This window comes from Pelobates fuscus, chromosome 8 (assembly GCF_036172605.1).
Source record: "Pelobates fuscus isolate aPelFus1 chromosome 8, aPelFus1.pri, whole genome shotgun sequence".
In the NCBI taxonomy this organism is placed as follows: domain Eukaryota; kingdom Metazoa; phylum Chordata; class Amphibia; order Anura; family Pelobatidae; genus Pelobates; species Pelobates fuscus.
The window spans coordinates 146,629,343-146,647,297 of record NC_086324.1 but is presented as its reverse complement, the minus strand read 5'-3'; the positions used below and the strand labels follow the sequence as shown (position 1 = coordinate 146,647,297).

At 41.7% G+C, this 17,955-nt stretch overlaps 1 protein-coding gene across 1 annotated transcript in view; it reads left to right on the top strand.

Moving 5' to 3' along the window:
• BAIAP3 (BAI1 associated protein 3) overlaps window positions 1-12,036 on the top strand; it is a 285,407-nt gene extending 273,371 nt beyond the window's left edge. Inside the window, exons 33-34 of the mRNA XM_063430408.1 lie at window positions 10,678-10,883; window positions 11,152-12,036. Of these exons, the coding sequence (XP_063286478.1) occupies window positions 10,678-10,883; window positions 11,152-11,252 (307 nt within the window). The 3' untranslated portion in view covers window positions 11,253-12,036. The remainder of the gene's footprint in view (window positions 1-10,677; window positions 10,884-11,151) is intronic.
• The last annotated feature ends 5,919 nt before the right edge of the window (window positions 12,037-17,955 follow it).

Here is a 17,955-nt window from a genome sequence, read left to right as displayed (position 1 = left end):
TATTGAATCTAAGCCACTTACCCGTATTCCCAGTGCTCTCTCTGGGTCAGACAGCAAGTTTTGAATGCCAGGAGAAAAGTGACCGGCTTTGCACGGTCAGTAGAAGCCATTAAGACTAAGCCCTCAACGGGCTGGAGTGAGGCCTAGCAAGCATTGCGGAGGGGAGAGGGGCCGCTCTCCCAACCAATCTCAGACGGACCTTCGTCCAAATCTTGATGGCGCCCTGCAACCTCCCCCTTTGGACCGGCGGGGGAGATCCCAGTCCCCACCCTGGAGGCTCATCCCCTCCACCAGGGCTGAGCGATCCTGCCTCAAACAGAAACAATACCCCACACGGCATACCTAACATGGCGGATGCTGCGGACCACATGCCTGACTATGGCGGTGTGATGTCCAGAACGTTGTCCTTCCTGGACAAACATGCTGACTTTTGGGGAACGCTGTCCCTCCGATAACCGGTACCTGCCCCACAAATCTTGCAGGATCACCCGCCTAAACCCGCTCCCCGGCAGCCTCAAAATTGGCATAGCACAAAGAAAGGGCGAAAATGACGGAAAAGACGGGGTCGGTGGAACACGGAGGGCAGGAAGCGCACGCCTGCATTAGACAGGGGTGCCTATGGAGCCAGCAGTCGGAATGCCAAGCAGGATAAAGCAGGGAGAGGAGAGCAGGGGATACCGAAGAAGACACTAAATAACATGGACGTTGCATCGATCTTGTCTGGATCACTGCGCCTCCTAACTCATCCCAACACCTGGTACTGTACCCTGCCCATGACGGGCATAGGCTGAATGCACAGATGGTCGTCTTACCCACAATCACATCACACACAGCCAGGAGAAATCACCCCTCTTCACCTATGTGTATGCTACGATTGACATTTCTGCTGAACGTCTTACTTACCTGCTTACTGCACCATTTGTTCCAAATATCTTCACACTAGCACCTGCTACTAAAGTCACTCAGGGTGGCATACCTCACTTGTATAATATTACTCTATATAATTGTACTCTTATAATATAACTTACTGTATATTTATCTATCACCTAGGCATACTCTGCAATAGCAACACTTCGATCTCTAATGCTAAACATATGTTATTGTGTTGCCTGGTGGTACTTTACCTTATTTGAATGATCACCTTAGCTAAGCTATTGTTCTATAAAAGCGTCTGTTCACATGTCTGTTTTCTATATAATTTTACTAACTACGCACCCAGTTTCAGACCCCAAGCAAACTCCTAGTATAACGCTTCAGACTGTGTGGTGGCCCCACTTAATATAAGCAACAGGATTCAACAAGTTTAAACGTATAATGCTTAGTATGTGCAACGAGTTACATTTATAATGTTTAGTAAGTGCAATGAGCTTAAACGTGTAATGTTTAGTATGTATAACGAGTTTAAATGCATAATGTTTAGTATGTGCAATGAGTGCATGGGAGTCCACATGGGGGGCAAGGGAGGGCACTTGCCCCCACCCCCCCTGCATTTTCCAGCTTGTTCCGTGAGATTGAAAATACAATGCAATACCGGCGCCGGCCAGTAGGTGACGCTGTGTATGGAGAAAGACAGGGATAGGAAGCTGCATCTTATTCCTGCTTCTCTCTGACTGAATCCACAGGGGAGCAGCACATATAGCCAGCAGAGACAGCCTACAGATCAGGTAAGTGAGTGATGGGGGGGCAGCCTACAGATCAGGTAAGTGAGTGATGGGGGGCAGCCTAAAGATCAGGTAAGTGTGTGATGGGGCAGCCTACAGATCAGGCAGGTAAGTGAGTGATGGGGGGGCAGCCTACAGATCAGGCAGGTAAGTGAGTGATGGGGGGGCAGCCTACAGATCAGGTAGGTAAGTGAGTGATGGCGGGGCAGCCTATAGATCAGGTAAGTGAGTGATGGGGGGCAGCCTACAGATCAGGTAAGTGAGGCATGGGGGGAGGGGCAGAGAGAGCCTACAGATCAGGGAAGTGAGGCATGGGGGGGCAGAGAGAGCCTACAGATCAGGGAAGTGAGGGATGGGGGGGGGGAGATAGCCTAAAGGAAGGGTCAGCAAGGACCAGGAAGGTAAAGTACGAGAAGGAGAAGGATATCATGGCACTAGAAAAAGTGCAGAGGCGGGCTACAAAATTAATAAAAGGAATGGAACATATCAGCTATGAAGAAAGGTTAACAAATTTAAACCTATTTAGTTTAGAAAAACGTCGCCTGAGAGGGGATATGATAACATTATACAAATATATTCGGGGCCAATACAAACCATTGTGTGGAAATCTATTCACAAACCGGACTTTACATAGGACACGAGGCCATGCGTTTAGACTGGAAGAAAGAAGATTTCGTCTAAGGCAAAGGAAAGGTTTTTTTACTGTCTGAACAATCAGGATGTGGAATTCTCTGCCTGAAGAAGTGGTTTTATCAGAGTCCATACAGATGTTCAAACAGCTACTAGATGCATACTTGCAAAGACAGAATATTCAAGGATATAATCTTTCAATGTAGGGTAATAACTGCTTGATTCAAGGATAAATCTGACTGCCATTCTGGGGTCAAGAAGGAATTTTTTGTCCTAGCTTGTTGCAAAATTGTGCTTCAAACTGGGTTTTTTTCTTTTCTTTTGGATCAACAGCAAAAAACAGGTGTGAGGAAGGCTGAACTTGATGGACGCAAGTCTCTTTTCAGCTATCTAACTATGTAACTATATGTAACTATGTAATATGTAAAGAAATGAGCAGAAAGGGGCAGCAAGGATCTGGAAGGGACAGCAAGGATCACAACAGGTAAAGTAGGAGAAGGAGCACGAAGGGTCAACAAGGAGAAGGAAGGGTCTGCAAGGAGAAGGAAGGGTATGCAAGGTGCAGGAAGGGTCAACAAGAAGCAGGAAGGGTCAGCAAGGAGCTGGAAGGTAAAGCAGCACAAAGGTAAAGTAGAAGGAGCAGAAAGGGTCAGCAAGGAGCTGACAATGGCAGCAAGGAGCAGGAAGGGACAGAAGGAGCACAAAGGTGAAGTAGGAGAAGGAACAGAAATGAGTAGGAAGGGTCTGCAAGGGGCAGCAAGGAGTAGGAAGGTCTGCATGGAGAAGGAAGGGTCTGCAAAGAGCAGAAAGGGACAGAAGGAGCACAAAGGTAAAGGAGCCGAAAGAATCAGAAGGATCACAAAGGAAAAGTAGGAGAATGAGCAGAAAGGGTCTGCAAGGAGCAGAAAGGGATCAGACAGAGACAGGAGCAGAAGGGGGAGCACAATACGCAGAAAGTAGCAGAAAGGTAAAGGAGCAGAAGGAGCCAAGGAGGAGAGAAGACAGTGTCAGAAGAAAAAAAGACTGTGTCAAATGAAGGAGAAGAAAAGCAGATTGGAGCAGGAAGGAATAGTGAAGTGAACCCTCCACTTTATTCTGGACACCACATCATAAGGCTTTGGTACCTGGGCCTGGCAGGGAAACTTTGGACCTGCTCATCTCCCCAGGTAAAAAAATGTCAGTGTTAATGTGTTCACTTTTATTTACTGAGTGTCAGGAAGCACAGAGGGTTGCTGGGGAGGGGTGTCGCTGATTGGCTAGAGCGGTCAGCTGGCACTCTAAGCCAATCAGTAGCTCCCCATTCATAAAAAAGTAAAACACTTTTATGAACCGGGAACTAGCGAATGGCTTAGAGCGTCAACTGACCACGCTAGCCAATCTGTAGCACCCATGCCTGACGTCAATCTGCACTTCCTGACACTCCGTTTCAAAAGCCGAATACCACTGAGCGACCTGGAAATCTGGAGCTGGAGGAAGCCTTTGGGGTTAAACCATTTGAGAGCGGTTTAACCCCTTTAAGGAAAGAGAGCACCCAGGGGCTTCCTGGCATCATAGCATTTTCATTTAGATGAAGTTGTTATGGTGACCAGAATGTTCCTTTAATTTGCTTAAAGGAACACTATAGTGTCAGGAATACAAACATGTATTCCTGACACCATAGTTGTGAAAATGCTATTCACCATGACTATGCTTCTCCCCTTAATGACACTGTCAAAAAGGGACCAAGCATGGATATCATTACAATTATGCCCCCCCGGAAAAATTCCTGCAGACGCCCATGAACGAGTGTAAACGTATACTGTTAAGTAAGTGCTGGAGGTCACCGTGACTGATATTAATGCGATGAAACTCTATCATGAAGCATGACATGAATATGTCCCCAAAGCATGTTAACTTAAGGGTTACAGGATTAGCCACATATAACGCTACTAACAGCTGAGACATATAGGTATTTCTAGTAATCAATAATATAAAAAGTGCATTGTCCCGCATGTCACACAATTGTTATACTCTACCTGAATGTTATATGCGCACCTGCTGTTGTGGCAGTGCAAACTTGTATACCTAACCTATGCACGAATAAAATAAAGATTTTTAAAAAAAAAGGGCCAGTGTGCAATACCAATGAGTCAGTGATGCGTGAGGTAACATATCTTTTCCCATTCACTGTCAGTAAATGTCCTCCATAGGGATGTCTCCCATTTACCCATTTGAGCTTGTTTCTTGGGGTCTCCCTCTGCAACATTGAGTACAGGAAGGAAATCCCATGGGGCTGAGGGTCTGGGTTGGTTTCCTGGCGAGTGCTCGTCCTTTTGGGAGAGTGTCAATGAAGTTCATCAGCTGGAGATCGGGAAGCTTTTTAGGGCCCTCCTGGGTATGAACATGGTGGAGTCGGGGATTGGGATCGCTTATCAAGTCCCTAAAGGCATTCGGGTCTAGTTCAGGTGGGAAGCCGTCATTGTGTGTTAAGGGTAACAGAGGTGATGGGTATTGTGTCAGCCTGTGAGTCCCCGAGACTCTCCACCAGACGCGTAGGGTGTGTCGTGTGTATGCAGAGCATCCCTGTCCGTCCTCCCTCCCAGAACGCCATGGCAGGACGGAGACAGGTTTGCCTGCCTTTCAAGCTTCAGCCACCTTCCACGGTTTGTGGACATTTGTTTTGTTCTACTCCATAACTCTTTGAAGATGGTATGCCCCAAAGTAGAGGTAGAAGTCCGGCATTGCCAGGCCTCAACTGGTCCTTACGCTGCATAAGTGCGAGGAGCTTAACTCTCTGCCTTTTCCCCTTCCATACGTAGTGCCCCATCGTTGAGCGCAGGGGGGTGAAGAAGGATTTGGGAATCATGATGGGGAGGGCTTGTAGCAGGTACAGCAAGCGCGGGAGGAAATACATTTTAATAACCTGAACTCTCCCTAGCCAGGATATGTGTGGGTAGGACCATGTGGCCATTTCCATATTAAATTTTACCAGTACTTACCCTCCTTTGGGATGATGGTGATGTGTGCTGTCAGTGCTTGTTTGGGAAAGTAGTGTCCCTCCCTCACTGCGTTGAATGAAGCCAGCAAAGCGTTTATAATAACATAGTGGTAATCCATCAGGGCCAGGGCTCTTGCCATGTTTAGTGCATTTGATCACGATCGCTAGTTCTTCTAGGGAGATTGGTTCATCTAGCTGGTCAGAGATGCCCCTGTCTAATGTGGGCAGGGATTGCTTCGTCAGGTTTTGCTGAAATAGAGTCCTGTAAGCGGGCTTTCTCTGCGTTGGTTTGGGGCTGCTGGAGTGAATATAGCTTTGAGTAGTACGTGCGAACCGCCTCCATAATTTTAGCGGGTAAAAGGTGCAGGGTGCCTTGCTTATCTCGAATCCTGTCTTTATATGTTGTCGGCCTCCGTTTTGCTAGCATTCTGGCTGTGTAGGGAGAAGTAGGCTTTATGTACATCCCTGTGGTATTTGGAGTGAATCAGGGAGGTCAAATCTCACCGCAGCTGAAGCAGCACCGTCTGGTGGGTAGGGTGTTGCGAGTGCTTGTTTAGCTACTCGTGTTTGTGTATGTCCTCAATTATCTCATTAATTAGGGCTGCTGTTTGTTTTTTGATATTGGCTCCCTGTTGTATGAAATATCCCCTTATAACGCTCTTATGCGCTTCCCACCGAATTGTCAGGGAGATCTCGTCAGGTGCATTGGTCTGGAAGTAGTCAGTAAGGACCTTCCCTATGTGGTCGGCTAGGTGCTATCGGGATAGCAGATACTCTTTTAACCTCCATTTGGAGATCGTGGGACTGAAACGAAGGGATTTAAGTGTGATTATGATCGGGGCGTGGTCTGACCATGTCGCTACCCCAAGTTCTGCGACCAGCACCAGGGGGAAATTGTATTGTGTCGAGAGTAAGTAGTCCAGTCGGGTGTAGGAGCGGTGTGGGTGTGAGTAGAAAGTGTAATCCCACTCGTCGGGGTGGTGTGCTCTCCAGCAGTCAATGAGTCTGTATTTGGCGAGTATGGATTTAATCATAGTACGTTGTTGAGTGGGGACACGAGAAGTGCCTGTGGGGCCGTCCCATTTAGGGTCTAAAGCTATGTTGAAATCACACCCTACGATGAGAGCCCCTTTGGTGAAGGTCTGTAACTTACGTATGGTGCGTTGAAAGAAACGGTACTGTTTATCATTCGGTGCACAAACGGATGCGAATGTGTAGAATTGTCCCGCAATTGTGCCCTTAAGGAATAGGAATCTACCCTCCCGGTCCACCATACTCCCCTTTTTCTCCTGATCAGTATTGCCGTGCCTCTGGACTTCCTCCCATGGAAGTCGCTATAGTACCCCTGTGTGAAGTGGTGATTGGTCAGTTTTGGCCTGTCTCCCTCCCTGAAGTATGTCTCCTGGATCATGACAATGGAGGCTCTTTTTGCGTGAAAATCCCTTAAGGATCCGGATATTTTTTCCGGCTTATTAAGCCCTCTAGCGTTTATAAAGAGGATGGTGAGATTGCTCGGTGTAAGCGCCATCTTGGTCCCGGTAGAGCGCTAAGCGCTTTGGGCACTAGAGCAGTTCTAGCAGTCAAAGTCGGGGGGGGGGTGAGTCCATGAAGTCAAAGGAGAGAGGAGGAGGGGGGAGGAGGGGGGCAGGGAACGATGAATGTCAGGGAAGGGAAAGGGTGGAGGGTGAAAGTCAGAGGTAAAAGACGAAATATATGAATTATTAAGCAATCTCGTCACTCTGTAGTAATGACTAGGAATGAGCGTCAGGGGATCGAGGTGCGTGGAACCTACCAGTGGTCCATCGGGTCTCATCCACCTAACTCTGGATGCTCTGTCCTGCGGGGAAACTGGAGGAAGCCGGGAGCCTCCGTGCCGGTCCAGTCCGAGGGACCCGAGATCACTACTACTCCAGGTACCGCGGATCTCGCACTCGTCTCTCAAAACCGAACCTCGTCAAGAGTCTCACGTCTCCCTGATATAGTGGTGAATGTACTTGAGATCAATCCTCGTACATTATGAAGATGGCCCAAGCCTGAAATGGGAAGAAAGTGGGCAGCTCTGTCGAGCTGTAATAGTTATATAACTCAAAACTATTCAAAACATGTTCCTGAAAACTGAAACAAACCAAACTGAACGAGATCCAACTCGTGGTCTCCAGGGACCCCTCCATCTGCCCTGTGAAGATGTTGTCTTGTGTGTCCCTAACTCTATATAAGGGCCTGGTGGTCAACCTTGTGGGGCTCCCTGACCCTGGTAACAGTTGTACAGCTGGCTAACATGCCAAGTGAATAATGTGTCCCGCCATCCTCCTAAGCAGCACCCTCTCATGGTGGAGCAGATTTAAGTAGGCATAAATTGCGACATCTATGGCATTGTGCTGTGTGATAAAACTGCACATTTTAGAGTGGCCTTTTATTGTGGCCAGCTTTGCAATAATCATGCTGTCTAAACAGCATCTTGATATGCCACACCTGTGAGGTGGATGGATTATCTCGGCAAAGGAGAAGTGCTCACTAACACAGATTTAGACAGATTTGTGAACAATAATTGAGGGAAATAGGCCTTTTGTGTACATAGAAAAAGTCTTAGATCTTTGAGTTCAGCTCATGAAAAATGGGGGCAAAAACAAAAGTGTTGCGTTTATAATTTTGTTCAGTGTAAATGCATGTGTGCAGCGCCCCAGGAATTAATAAGGCACCAGAAGCACTGTGCAAGTAAAAATAGAAGTGTCATTATTTCCCAATGCCATTTTCTAACTTACCTTGGATAATTTGCATTATCCCGCTGTGCATCCGGCTCTCAGAAAAGGCGGCTTCTGACATGCATTTAATGTCCTGTGAATACATTATCTGTACCTTTAGTATATATGTATTTATCATTTCTATAGATGATAAATGCCAGTAGATGTCAGATTTATAGCTCAGATAACCAGGCACTGCCCTTTATAAATGCACTCCAAAAGGGGAGGTGAGCTGTGGACATTCTACGCGCTATAAAAAACAAGCATCAATTTACTCCTGCAAAGAAAGTGCTCTGCATTAATAAACCATACAGCAGCCAGTTCAATTTGTCAGACCCACTTATACAAATGTCAGTGGCTCTTGAAAAAACTGCACCCTTTATAGTGTGTATATTACGCTAATGTAGCACATTAGCGTATGCCCTTTGATCATCGAGATAATAAGACAGAAAGAGAATGTTCGTTTATTTTTAATCTGGAGAGCAAGAGGGGTGCACAAACTAGTGCATGTACATACTTTTCAGCTAGCCAGGCAGAGTAACGACTAAAGCAAGCATAGACAAGCTACTGAGCAGGCTGGGTTTATATCCAAATGGCTCTTAAACAATTTTTTTTTTAAATGTGTGGTTGGGTATGGATAGAATGTGGGTTCACACGGTGAAAATGGGCAGAATTAATGTAAGACACTCATTTCTGTAGTCATGACATTTTTACAAAATAAGGCCTCAAACTTATATTATTGGCTGATATTTTTGGATAAAATGTTAAAACTATTTTTTTCAACATATTATGAAATACAAAAATATATATGATCTGTATCAAATATATCTAAATATAAAACAATTAAAATATTTTTCATAAAAATCAATCCTTTTAAAAAGTTTATTGAAAAATATCAAATCAGTCACAACAATCATCATGACTGCTACATACTAAGCATAAACCGAAAAAAATCGATCTGTCCACAAACCCATCTCATGACCAGACACTACCAAACCCCTGTACCCAATTTCCGAAAAGGTAAATAAGTGTTAATATGTTTGTGTATTCTATGAAGCAGTCCAATATAAGTCTGGTCAACTATTAGCACATGACTGATCCAACACAAGCTTACAGGGACACAATAGTCACCAGAACAACTACAGCTTAATGAATTTGTTCTGGTGAGTAGAATCATTACCTTCAGGCTTATTGCTGTAAACACTGTCTTTTCAGAGAAAATGCAGTGTTTACATTACAGCCTAGTGATAACTTCACTGGCCACTCCTCAGATGGCTGTTAGAGATCCTTCCTGGGTCATGGCTGCCTAAAATGCATCCAAACATTCATTGTCTCAACCCTCTGCATGCAGACGCTGAACGTTCCTCATAGAGATTCATTGATTCAATTCATCTCTATGAAGAGATGCTGATTGGCCAGTACTGTGTTTGAATCATACTGGCTCTACCCCTGATCTGCCTCTTTGTCAGTCTCAGCCAATCCTATGGGGAAGCATTGTGATTGGATCAGGCCACCACTTATGATGATGTCAGCAGACTGCTTGTTTTTCTGAGTCTAACAGCAAGCAGAGTTACATCTTCTGGCTTGAATACAGTAAGATTTTGCTATATTTATGGAGGCATGAGGGGCCCAGGGGTGCTAGATGGTGGTTTTAACACTATAGGGTCAGGAATACATGTTTGTGTTCCTGACCCTATAGTGATCCTTTAAACATGATTTCAGACCTATACGTAGGGTTGCCATATTCACCATGTTTTATGGGACATATATGACGTATACATATTGATGGGCAGCATATGAAAAGGGTTTAGCCCTGTAGTGTGTACAATTTAGAAGATGGTGTATAAGATGAAGTATTAAGGCAATTAAGCATCCTGCAGAATATGCATTATACATACTGCAGGGCATCCCTTTTCATAAATGTTTATAAATGTGACAAAATGATGTGTCCCTGAAAACATGGTGGATGCGGTAACTCTATATGAAACCATGGTGGATACGGTAACTCTACATAAAACCATGGTGGATATGGTAAGTCTATATGAAGCCATGGTGGATATGGTAAGTCTATATGAAACCATGGTGGATACGGTAACTCTACATGAAGCCATGGTGGATATGGTAACTCTATATGAAACCATGGTGGATATGGTAAGTCTATATGAAACCATGGTAGATATCGTAAGTCTATATGAAACTATGGTGGATACGGTAACTCTATATGAAAACATGGTGGATATGGTAACTCTATATGAAACCATGGTGGATATGGTAACTCTATATTCAACCAAAGTGGATATGGTAACTCTATTTGCAACCATGGCGGATATGGTAACTGTATATAAAACCATGGTGGATATGGTAACTCTATATGAAACCATAGTGGATATGGTAACTCTATTTGAAAACATGGTAGATACGGTAACGCTATATGCAACCATGGCAGATATGGTAACTGTATATGAAACCCTGGTGGATATGGTAACTCTATATGAAAACATGGTGGATATGGTAACTCTATATGCAACCATGCTGGATATGGTAACTCTATATACAGATTTAGGCACTGGCTGATTAATACGGTTATTGTTTTAACGTTATCATAATGGTAAATGTAATTTTACACACTGGAAATCAGAATTAACATGAATAATCTCTCCTTTCACAGCTCGGTTTCATCCGAACAGTGCCGGAGAAAATCTGCTTGCATCGTGTTTACGGTTATGGACCATGACTGGTTGTCAACAAATGATTTTGCTGGTGAGGCTGTCTTGCCCATGAATGTTATATATGGACTTAACAGACCTCACATCACCGGAGGCGTGAAAAATGTGCAGCCAACTGTGCTGAAACTGACCAGACCGAAAGCCAATGGTAATATATATTTCTGGGTGTGTGCTTAAAATTGATGGAGAAGACACACATGTGAATTTTGATTATATTTTGTAAATATCCAACAATTTTTATTTCATGTTTAGCTCCATTAGGGAAATTTGCAAAGCCATTTCTTGTAAGAGTTCTGGGAAGATCTCTGTAATGAAGGGGTTAATTTGGGGTTTCCTATGCTTAATTTGCATACTTTACTATGTTTAGCATTATGTATGGAATATATTCTTACCTGTGTTATATTTCTTCTCTCTAGTCAAATCTATTCTGAAAATGCTCGATGGGAGAATGGACAAGGAGGCCCAGGATTTTGTAAAGAAACTTAGGGAAATGGAGAAATACATGGAGGATGACTGAAGCCCTGCTGGAAATGGAAAAATAAAAATACTGAATATTTAACCCCTTGGCTGCCAGATGGCACAGCACATTGCTATGCTGTAGTGTGCTACAGGCTCTTCTGGCGAGGAAGAGACTTGAGCGAAATAACTTTGTGGGGGGGGGGGGGGGGATGTTTTCTCTGAGTATCACTTTAATTTTGTTATCTATTGTTAAGTACATGGTCTGTTTTTATGACAACTGAAGTTTTAAATATTAAGTGTTAACTGAATATTGTAATAATCGGTGTATCATGGAAGTATCTTTTCTGTTTCACCGAGTAAAGGATATTTATTGATTCAAAAGTAAATTCTAAAGTGATTCTGCATTCGCTGTTCTGCAGGGGAAAAAGTTCAAAAATGGCTTTAATGCCATCTTGTGAAGAATGTAGGATAAGCTAACAACAAAAATATTTTATTTATTAAATTCTTGCTCCATCTGATATTGGCATACAACTCCCAGTTTGTCAAGCCATCCAACTTATTTGGTTACGTCAAACCAGGAATTGTACAGAATGAATGCCAAAAAAGCAAATATTAATGCAAAGAGCCAAGATGGATAAGGCTTTGGCCTACATGCTTGGAATTTTGAGAATATGACGTTTATGGGACACTATAGTCACCAAAACAACTCTAGCTTAGTGAAGTAGTTCTGCTGTATAGATCATGTCCCTGCAGTCGCACTGCTCAATTCTCTGCCATTTAGTAATTAAATGACTTTGTTTATGCAACCCTAGCCACACCTCCCTGCATGTGACTTACACATCATTCCTCAACACTTCCTGTAAAGAGTCATCTCATGTTTACACTTCCTTTATTGCAAATTCTGTTTAATTTAGAATCTCCTATCTCCTGCTCTGTTAATAGCTGGCTAAACCTTGCAGAAGACTCCTGTGTGTGATTAAAGTTCAATTTGCAGAGCAGGAAATAAAAACCTTTAATGTAAGTTACATCTGATTGAAAATGAAACCATTTTGTTTTCATGCAGGCTGTGTGAGACACAGGCAGGGGAGTTGTGGCTAGGCCTGCATAAACAGAAAGAGTGATTTATACACAAATCTAAACACAAAAAAATTATTTATTAAAGGACCACTATAGTGCCAGGAAAACAAACTCGTTTTCCAGGCACTATAGTGCCCTGAGGGTGCCCCCACCCTCATGGCCCCCCTACCGCCAGGCTGAAGTTGGAGGAAGGGGTTAAACACTTACCTTTCTCCAGCGCCGAGCTCCCTCGGCGCTGGGGACTCTCCTCCTCCTTTGGCCGTCATTGGCTGAATGCGCATGCGCGGCAAGAGCCGCGCGCGCATTCAGTCAGTCCATAGGAAAGCATTCTCAATGCTTTCCTATGGACGCTGGCGTCTTCTCACTGTGAAAATCACAGTGAGAAGGGCGGAAGCGCCTGTCAATGAGACAGCCACTAGAGGCTGGATTAACCCATATGTAAACATAGAGTTTCTCTGAAACTGCTATGTTTACAGCAGGCAGGGTTAACCCTAGATGGACCTGGCACCGAAACCACTTCATTGAGCTGAAGTGGTCTAGGTGCCTATAGTGGTCCTCTAAGCTAAAGTTGTTTTGTTGACAATAGTGTCCCTTTAATTTAAATATTTAGGCCACAACAGCTGAATTTAAAACACAAACCAACTTTCATCTATTGTGGCCTTAAACTTCAATACACCTAAAACGTCTGGCAATTCACCATTATGTGAAGGGCTTTCTTAATATTTTTTCATAACTTGCTGTGAAGAAGTGATATAGATGGAAATTAATGCAATTAGAAATAACTAACCCAACAATTAAGTGATTTAAAAAAAATAAACATTAAAAAAACTGCATTTGTGAAGTAAAATTCACAGATAACACGAACATTTAGCCTAAAATGTCTTATAAATAATTCACACTTCTTGTTTACACTTTTCTGATCTATACTAATAGAATTGCCATAAAACAATGGTACAGAACGCACAAAATAGTTTACTATTAGACCTTATACCTTATACACTGCACATGTTGCAAGATTGTTGCCTGCTTGGACACCGCACTTTAGAAGCAGAACGTTAATCTTTAAAACTGTTAGCCGAGCGCAGGAAAAAAACCCAATAAAAACCAAGATGGCTGCTATAGTAACAAATTGCAACATTACGACCAAAAACTGGAAAGGTCAAAAGGCCCTAAACATTTTATAAAAGTAATTATGAAGACCAATTATTGTGTCTTAATTTTAATTATTTATTTATACAATATTTTACCAGTAAAGATACATTTGAGATTTCTCTCGTTTTCAAGTATGTTCTGGGTCCACAAAACAGCCTATACTAGCTACATATAACTTAAGCCCCATTTTGTCCCGAAAAACAAAACATTATACATTAGACCATTAAAAAAACACTGTTTTACCCAGTTTTAAAAACTCACACCCTGCTATTTTCGGTATGTTGGCTGGAAGGGACATTTCCAGGCGTACACCATCACGACCTGTCTTTTGTAATGGGTTCCATGCCTCTTTAGTGTCCCATTTTACATGGGACAGATATTCCTGTCCACGATATGCATTATCCCATAATGCTTTGCATGGCGAAAAAAAACTCCTACCTAATGTATAGATAGTTAAGTGAAATTACTAGAAAATGCATAAATCTAATCTGTAACCTCGCTGAAGTCGTAGTTGCTAGTTTTTGCATGTCATCTATCTTCTAGATCGATAATCGTCCAGAACTACTTATTTAAAGAAGCTCTTTCAGTAAGTATATAGACTCATAATGTTTGAAACGTGTTAGTTGGAAGGGTTTCTATTTATGCAACAAACAGTTTAGAGTCAGTAATAATAAATAAAATCATTAATATGGCTATTGACATGACTTTCACTTTGGCAAATTATTAGATTTTAGCTTACCCGTCACAATAAAAATGGAGGACTATAGCCCGCCTTAGCAAAAGTAATTAATTTCTCCATTTTTTCATGAAATAAGCACATCTACAAGAATAGAAATTCATAGTATAAGAATATGGAGTGGGGGGACATTACATAGCAGACAGTAAAATGTTTTCTATTGAAATGCACCTTGAGAAAAGGACACGTAATTTATAGGTATTATACTGTAGTGATCGCCATGTTTCTGCTCTGTACACTAGTTTTGCCAATGACTGTGCTGAAAAGTGCTTATGGTGGAACTTCCTTATTCTGGTTAGGTTTAAATGCCGTAGTTATGTATTTAGGACTAAGGTTAAAAAAAGAAAAAAAAGATGAATCTAAGCACGAAACCAACCATAGCAAGAATATTTTTCGTGACACACATGTCAACTAATGCCGCCTTATGATGGCGCATATAAAAAAATGAAAAGGACCATGGACTTTGAGGGAAGTTAACAGAGCAGAACAAAAGTTATCTCTTGGAATAATTTATAAAATCCTACTCCTTATACTTTAGATGTCTGACTTCCAATGGCCTTGATGTAAAAATGTGTTTTCAACCCATTCCTCAATTTACATCAACATTCCAGGCTTTAGAGTTTTGCCTTTTCTGTTCCGATGAGGATCCTTACTAAACCTGGACCTATTAAGGGAGGCATCGTTCTGGCTTAAAGGGACACTGTAGGCACCCAGACTACTTAATCTAATTGAAGTGGTCTGAGTGCAGTGTCCTCGCCCCTTAACCCTGCAGTGTAAAACATTTCAGTTTCTGAGAAACTGCGATAATTCTATTGCAGGGGTAACTCCACCCTCTAGTGGCCGTCTCTCCAGGCAGTCACTAGAGGTGCTTCCTGGAGTTTAACGCCGTGAATTAATGCTTAATGTCCTCACTCATCGCATGAGGACATCAAGCATCTTGAAAATCTCCACCGGAAAGCATTGATTCGGTACTTTCCTTTGGGGAAGCCCTAATACCTGTGCACAGTAGGTTTCCCAGGAGACCTATCCAGCGCCCGGGGACCTTAGCACGAAAATTAGATAAAGGGTTTTTAACCCTTTCATGGCCGGTAGAGGGTCAGAGGGGCATTTATAGTGTTAGGAACCTAGTTTTGTATTCCTAACACTATAGTGGTGTTCCTTTAAAGCTACATACACATCTTATATAGCCCCTTTACAATTGATCAGCTATTCGCTTATATTTAAAAACGTATCCCAAAAATCGCTCCTCATACATACACATCCTTTTAGCAAAGCCACAGCCATTGCCATGGATTTTATTAACGTTACATAACATCACGATTTATAACCAAATGACTTACTTCACAAAGATAACATTTATTTCAATCCTCTGCAAGTTTAAATCCTGTGAACTAAGCACCATTAAGGTGTGAAACGCATAAGGCTCTTTTTTTCTGCAATAGAGATCAGTCCAATTTTTTTACGATAAACTGATGTCCTTATAAAGAGAAGGAAGATGTGTTTTACTTCCTCGATTGAAAATGTGGATTTAACATTTTCCTTTTATTTAAAAAAACATTTTTAAAGCCCTATAAGACAGGTGGAAGGGGTGTTACAATAAGTGATCATCTGCCCATGTATCAAGAATTGTATTCATACATAAAGACATGTTTTTATCACTATCATATGTGTAGGATACCGATCTTGCAAGACTGTGCAAATAAAATGTCCACGTCTTCACTGGGACTTTTTACTCATATCAGATGGTTCTGTTGTCAGCATGGACTGTAAGTGGTTAATAGGAGTTAAAAGAAGGAGGGACGATACTGTACTAGGTTCTTAAATTATATATTCTTCCATCAGTCCACTCCTATTAACTTTAACAGGCTCACTGAATGTAGGGGGTTAATGGATCTTGGAGTTATGGCAGAACTTGGTACAGCCCAATAATCAAACACAAACAAGTCAAGGAACAATGCATGGAACAGCAGAATATCCCTATTATCAAGTTATATTTGTTTTATGTTTGCCTAATTCTAAGAATATAGTGGCTTGTATAGTTTTCTTTGTGTTTGGGTGTGTGTGTGTGTGTGTATTTTTAATGGGGTGTAAGGTTTTATTTACTATGAATGAGCTTCTCAAACCTGAGCCTTTATTGTAGTGTTTAGTGTGGCTAATGTGGCACACCAAAAATGAGATGTGAACTTTTATGGATATGCATTTATCTTCACAGTCGTGATGTAACTTTTATCTGTGCACGGTTAGAGATGCCTGAACTTTCACAGTTTGTTCCGTGTAACCTTTTTGATAAAATGGTCCAGAATGGATTTCTAGAAGACAAGCAGATTCAAGTCTGAAACAATACAACAAAAATACAGGTGTGTTTTGTCTAAACTGAGTTGGGTAGGTTCAGACATCATGTAATAATTTAAGCTATTATAAAGGGTTAGTAAAATAGAAAAGTAAATTGCTTGTATTAAAGACCATAAAAAAAAAAATGATATATATGTTTAAAGCCTGACATATCTACTACATTCCTTTTTTGAGATGTAAAGTATTTGCTACAGTATTTAGTTTTATGAGAAAATACAACTAAAATATTCTAAGTTAAAAGTACACTCCAAATAACTGCACTTCTTACATGCACATTGAAAAAAAATTATCCATATACTGTATAGACAGCTAGTCTACTTATGGACACATGATCGTGATGTCACTAGAATTGCATGTAGAAGATGCAACTCATGCTCTGTGCACCTTTTATACATATATAGCATAACATTTTCTGATATGTGGTCGGCTACTCAATTGTAAAAAAATTTAGAAAAAAAATACACGTTTCGGCCTCAAGCCTTAGTCATGTATCATGTACATCACAAAGCTTTGAGGCCGAAAAGTTGTATATTTTTTTGTGTTCGTGTCCCTAATAAATCCTGTTTGAAGTTCACACTGTTGAACCTGTGGATTCTCTGCTTTTGGCTATGTGGTCGGCTACTTTCATGTTTCTACTTATTGAGCAAGAGAATAAATACGTTTGTTTAATTATTTTTCAAACCTAATCGTTTAATCTAGCAGGAGTGTCCCTTTAACTTTTAGACTTTTGTGGTGCATGTGCGAGATTATTTTTCAGGGGGGGGGGAAAAAAATAATCTCATTAAGCAACAGACACTTGACAGTGATGCAAAGGGGCTTCTCTTGCGCATACAGACTATTTCAAGTGCTATAGAAATATTGCACTACATGATTTACATCCCAGATTAGGAATACAGTAGAATTTTCAAGTTAATGACACATTGATAAATAGATATGGCTTTTGAAATAGGCAATATTATTTTCTGGGCTCTACTAATCCCAATTGTAATGCAAATTGCGAGGTTCATAAAACACCGCAGTTAAAAGGAGTTCCAAATTTGCTCACCTCTACATAGAAACTGGAGTCTTGCTAACTAGTATATGCCACAGGTATGTTCATTTTGATTGGATTTCCTGAAAGGTTGCCTCATTTAACATTTCTACGTATATTTTTATATCTGTCTGTACGTAAACTGAATGTAGAAAATGTCTGAAAAAGCTAATGTTTCCTTACAGATCTAAGTATGGCAAAGTACAGTACATTTTACATGGTTGATTAAAATGTTTTATATTTGTATTTTACATTTAATAAAATGTGAAACAACCTAAAGGATTATGTTTTCATTAAACACTGGCACTCCAATAACCTACAGTGATAGGATTACTCTTGTTAATGCTCCGTGGGCGTTGCAATATTCTTGTTAGCAGTTTTCATCGCGTGTTTAACTGCAAGTGTTGTCACACA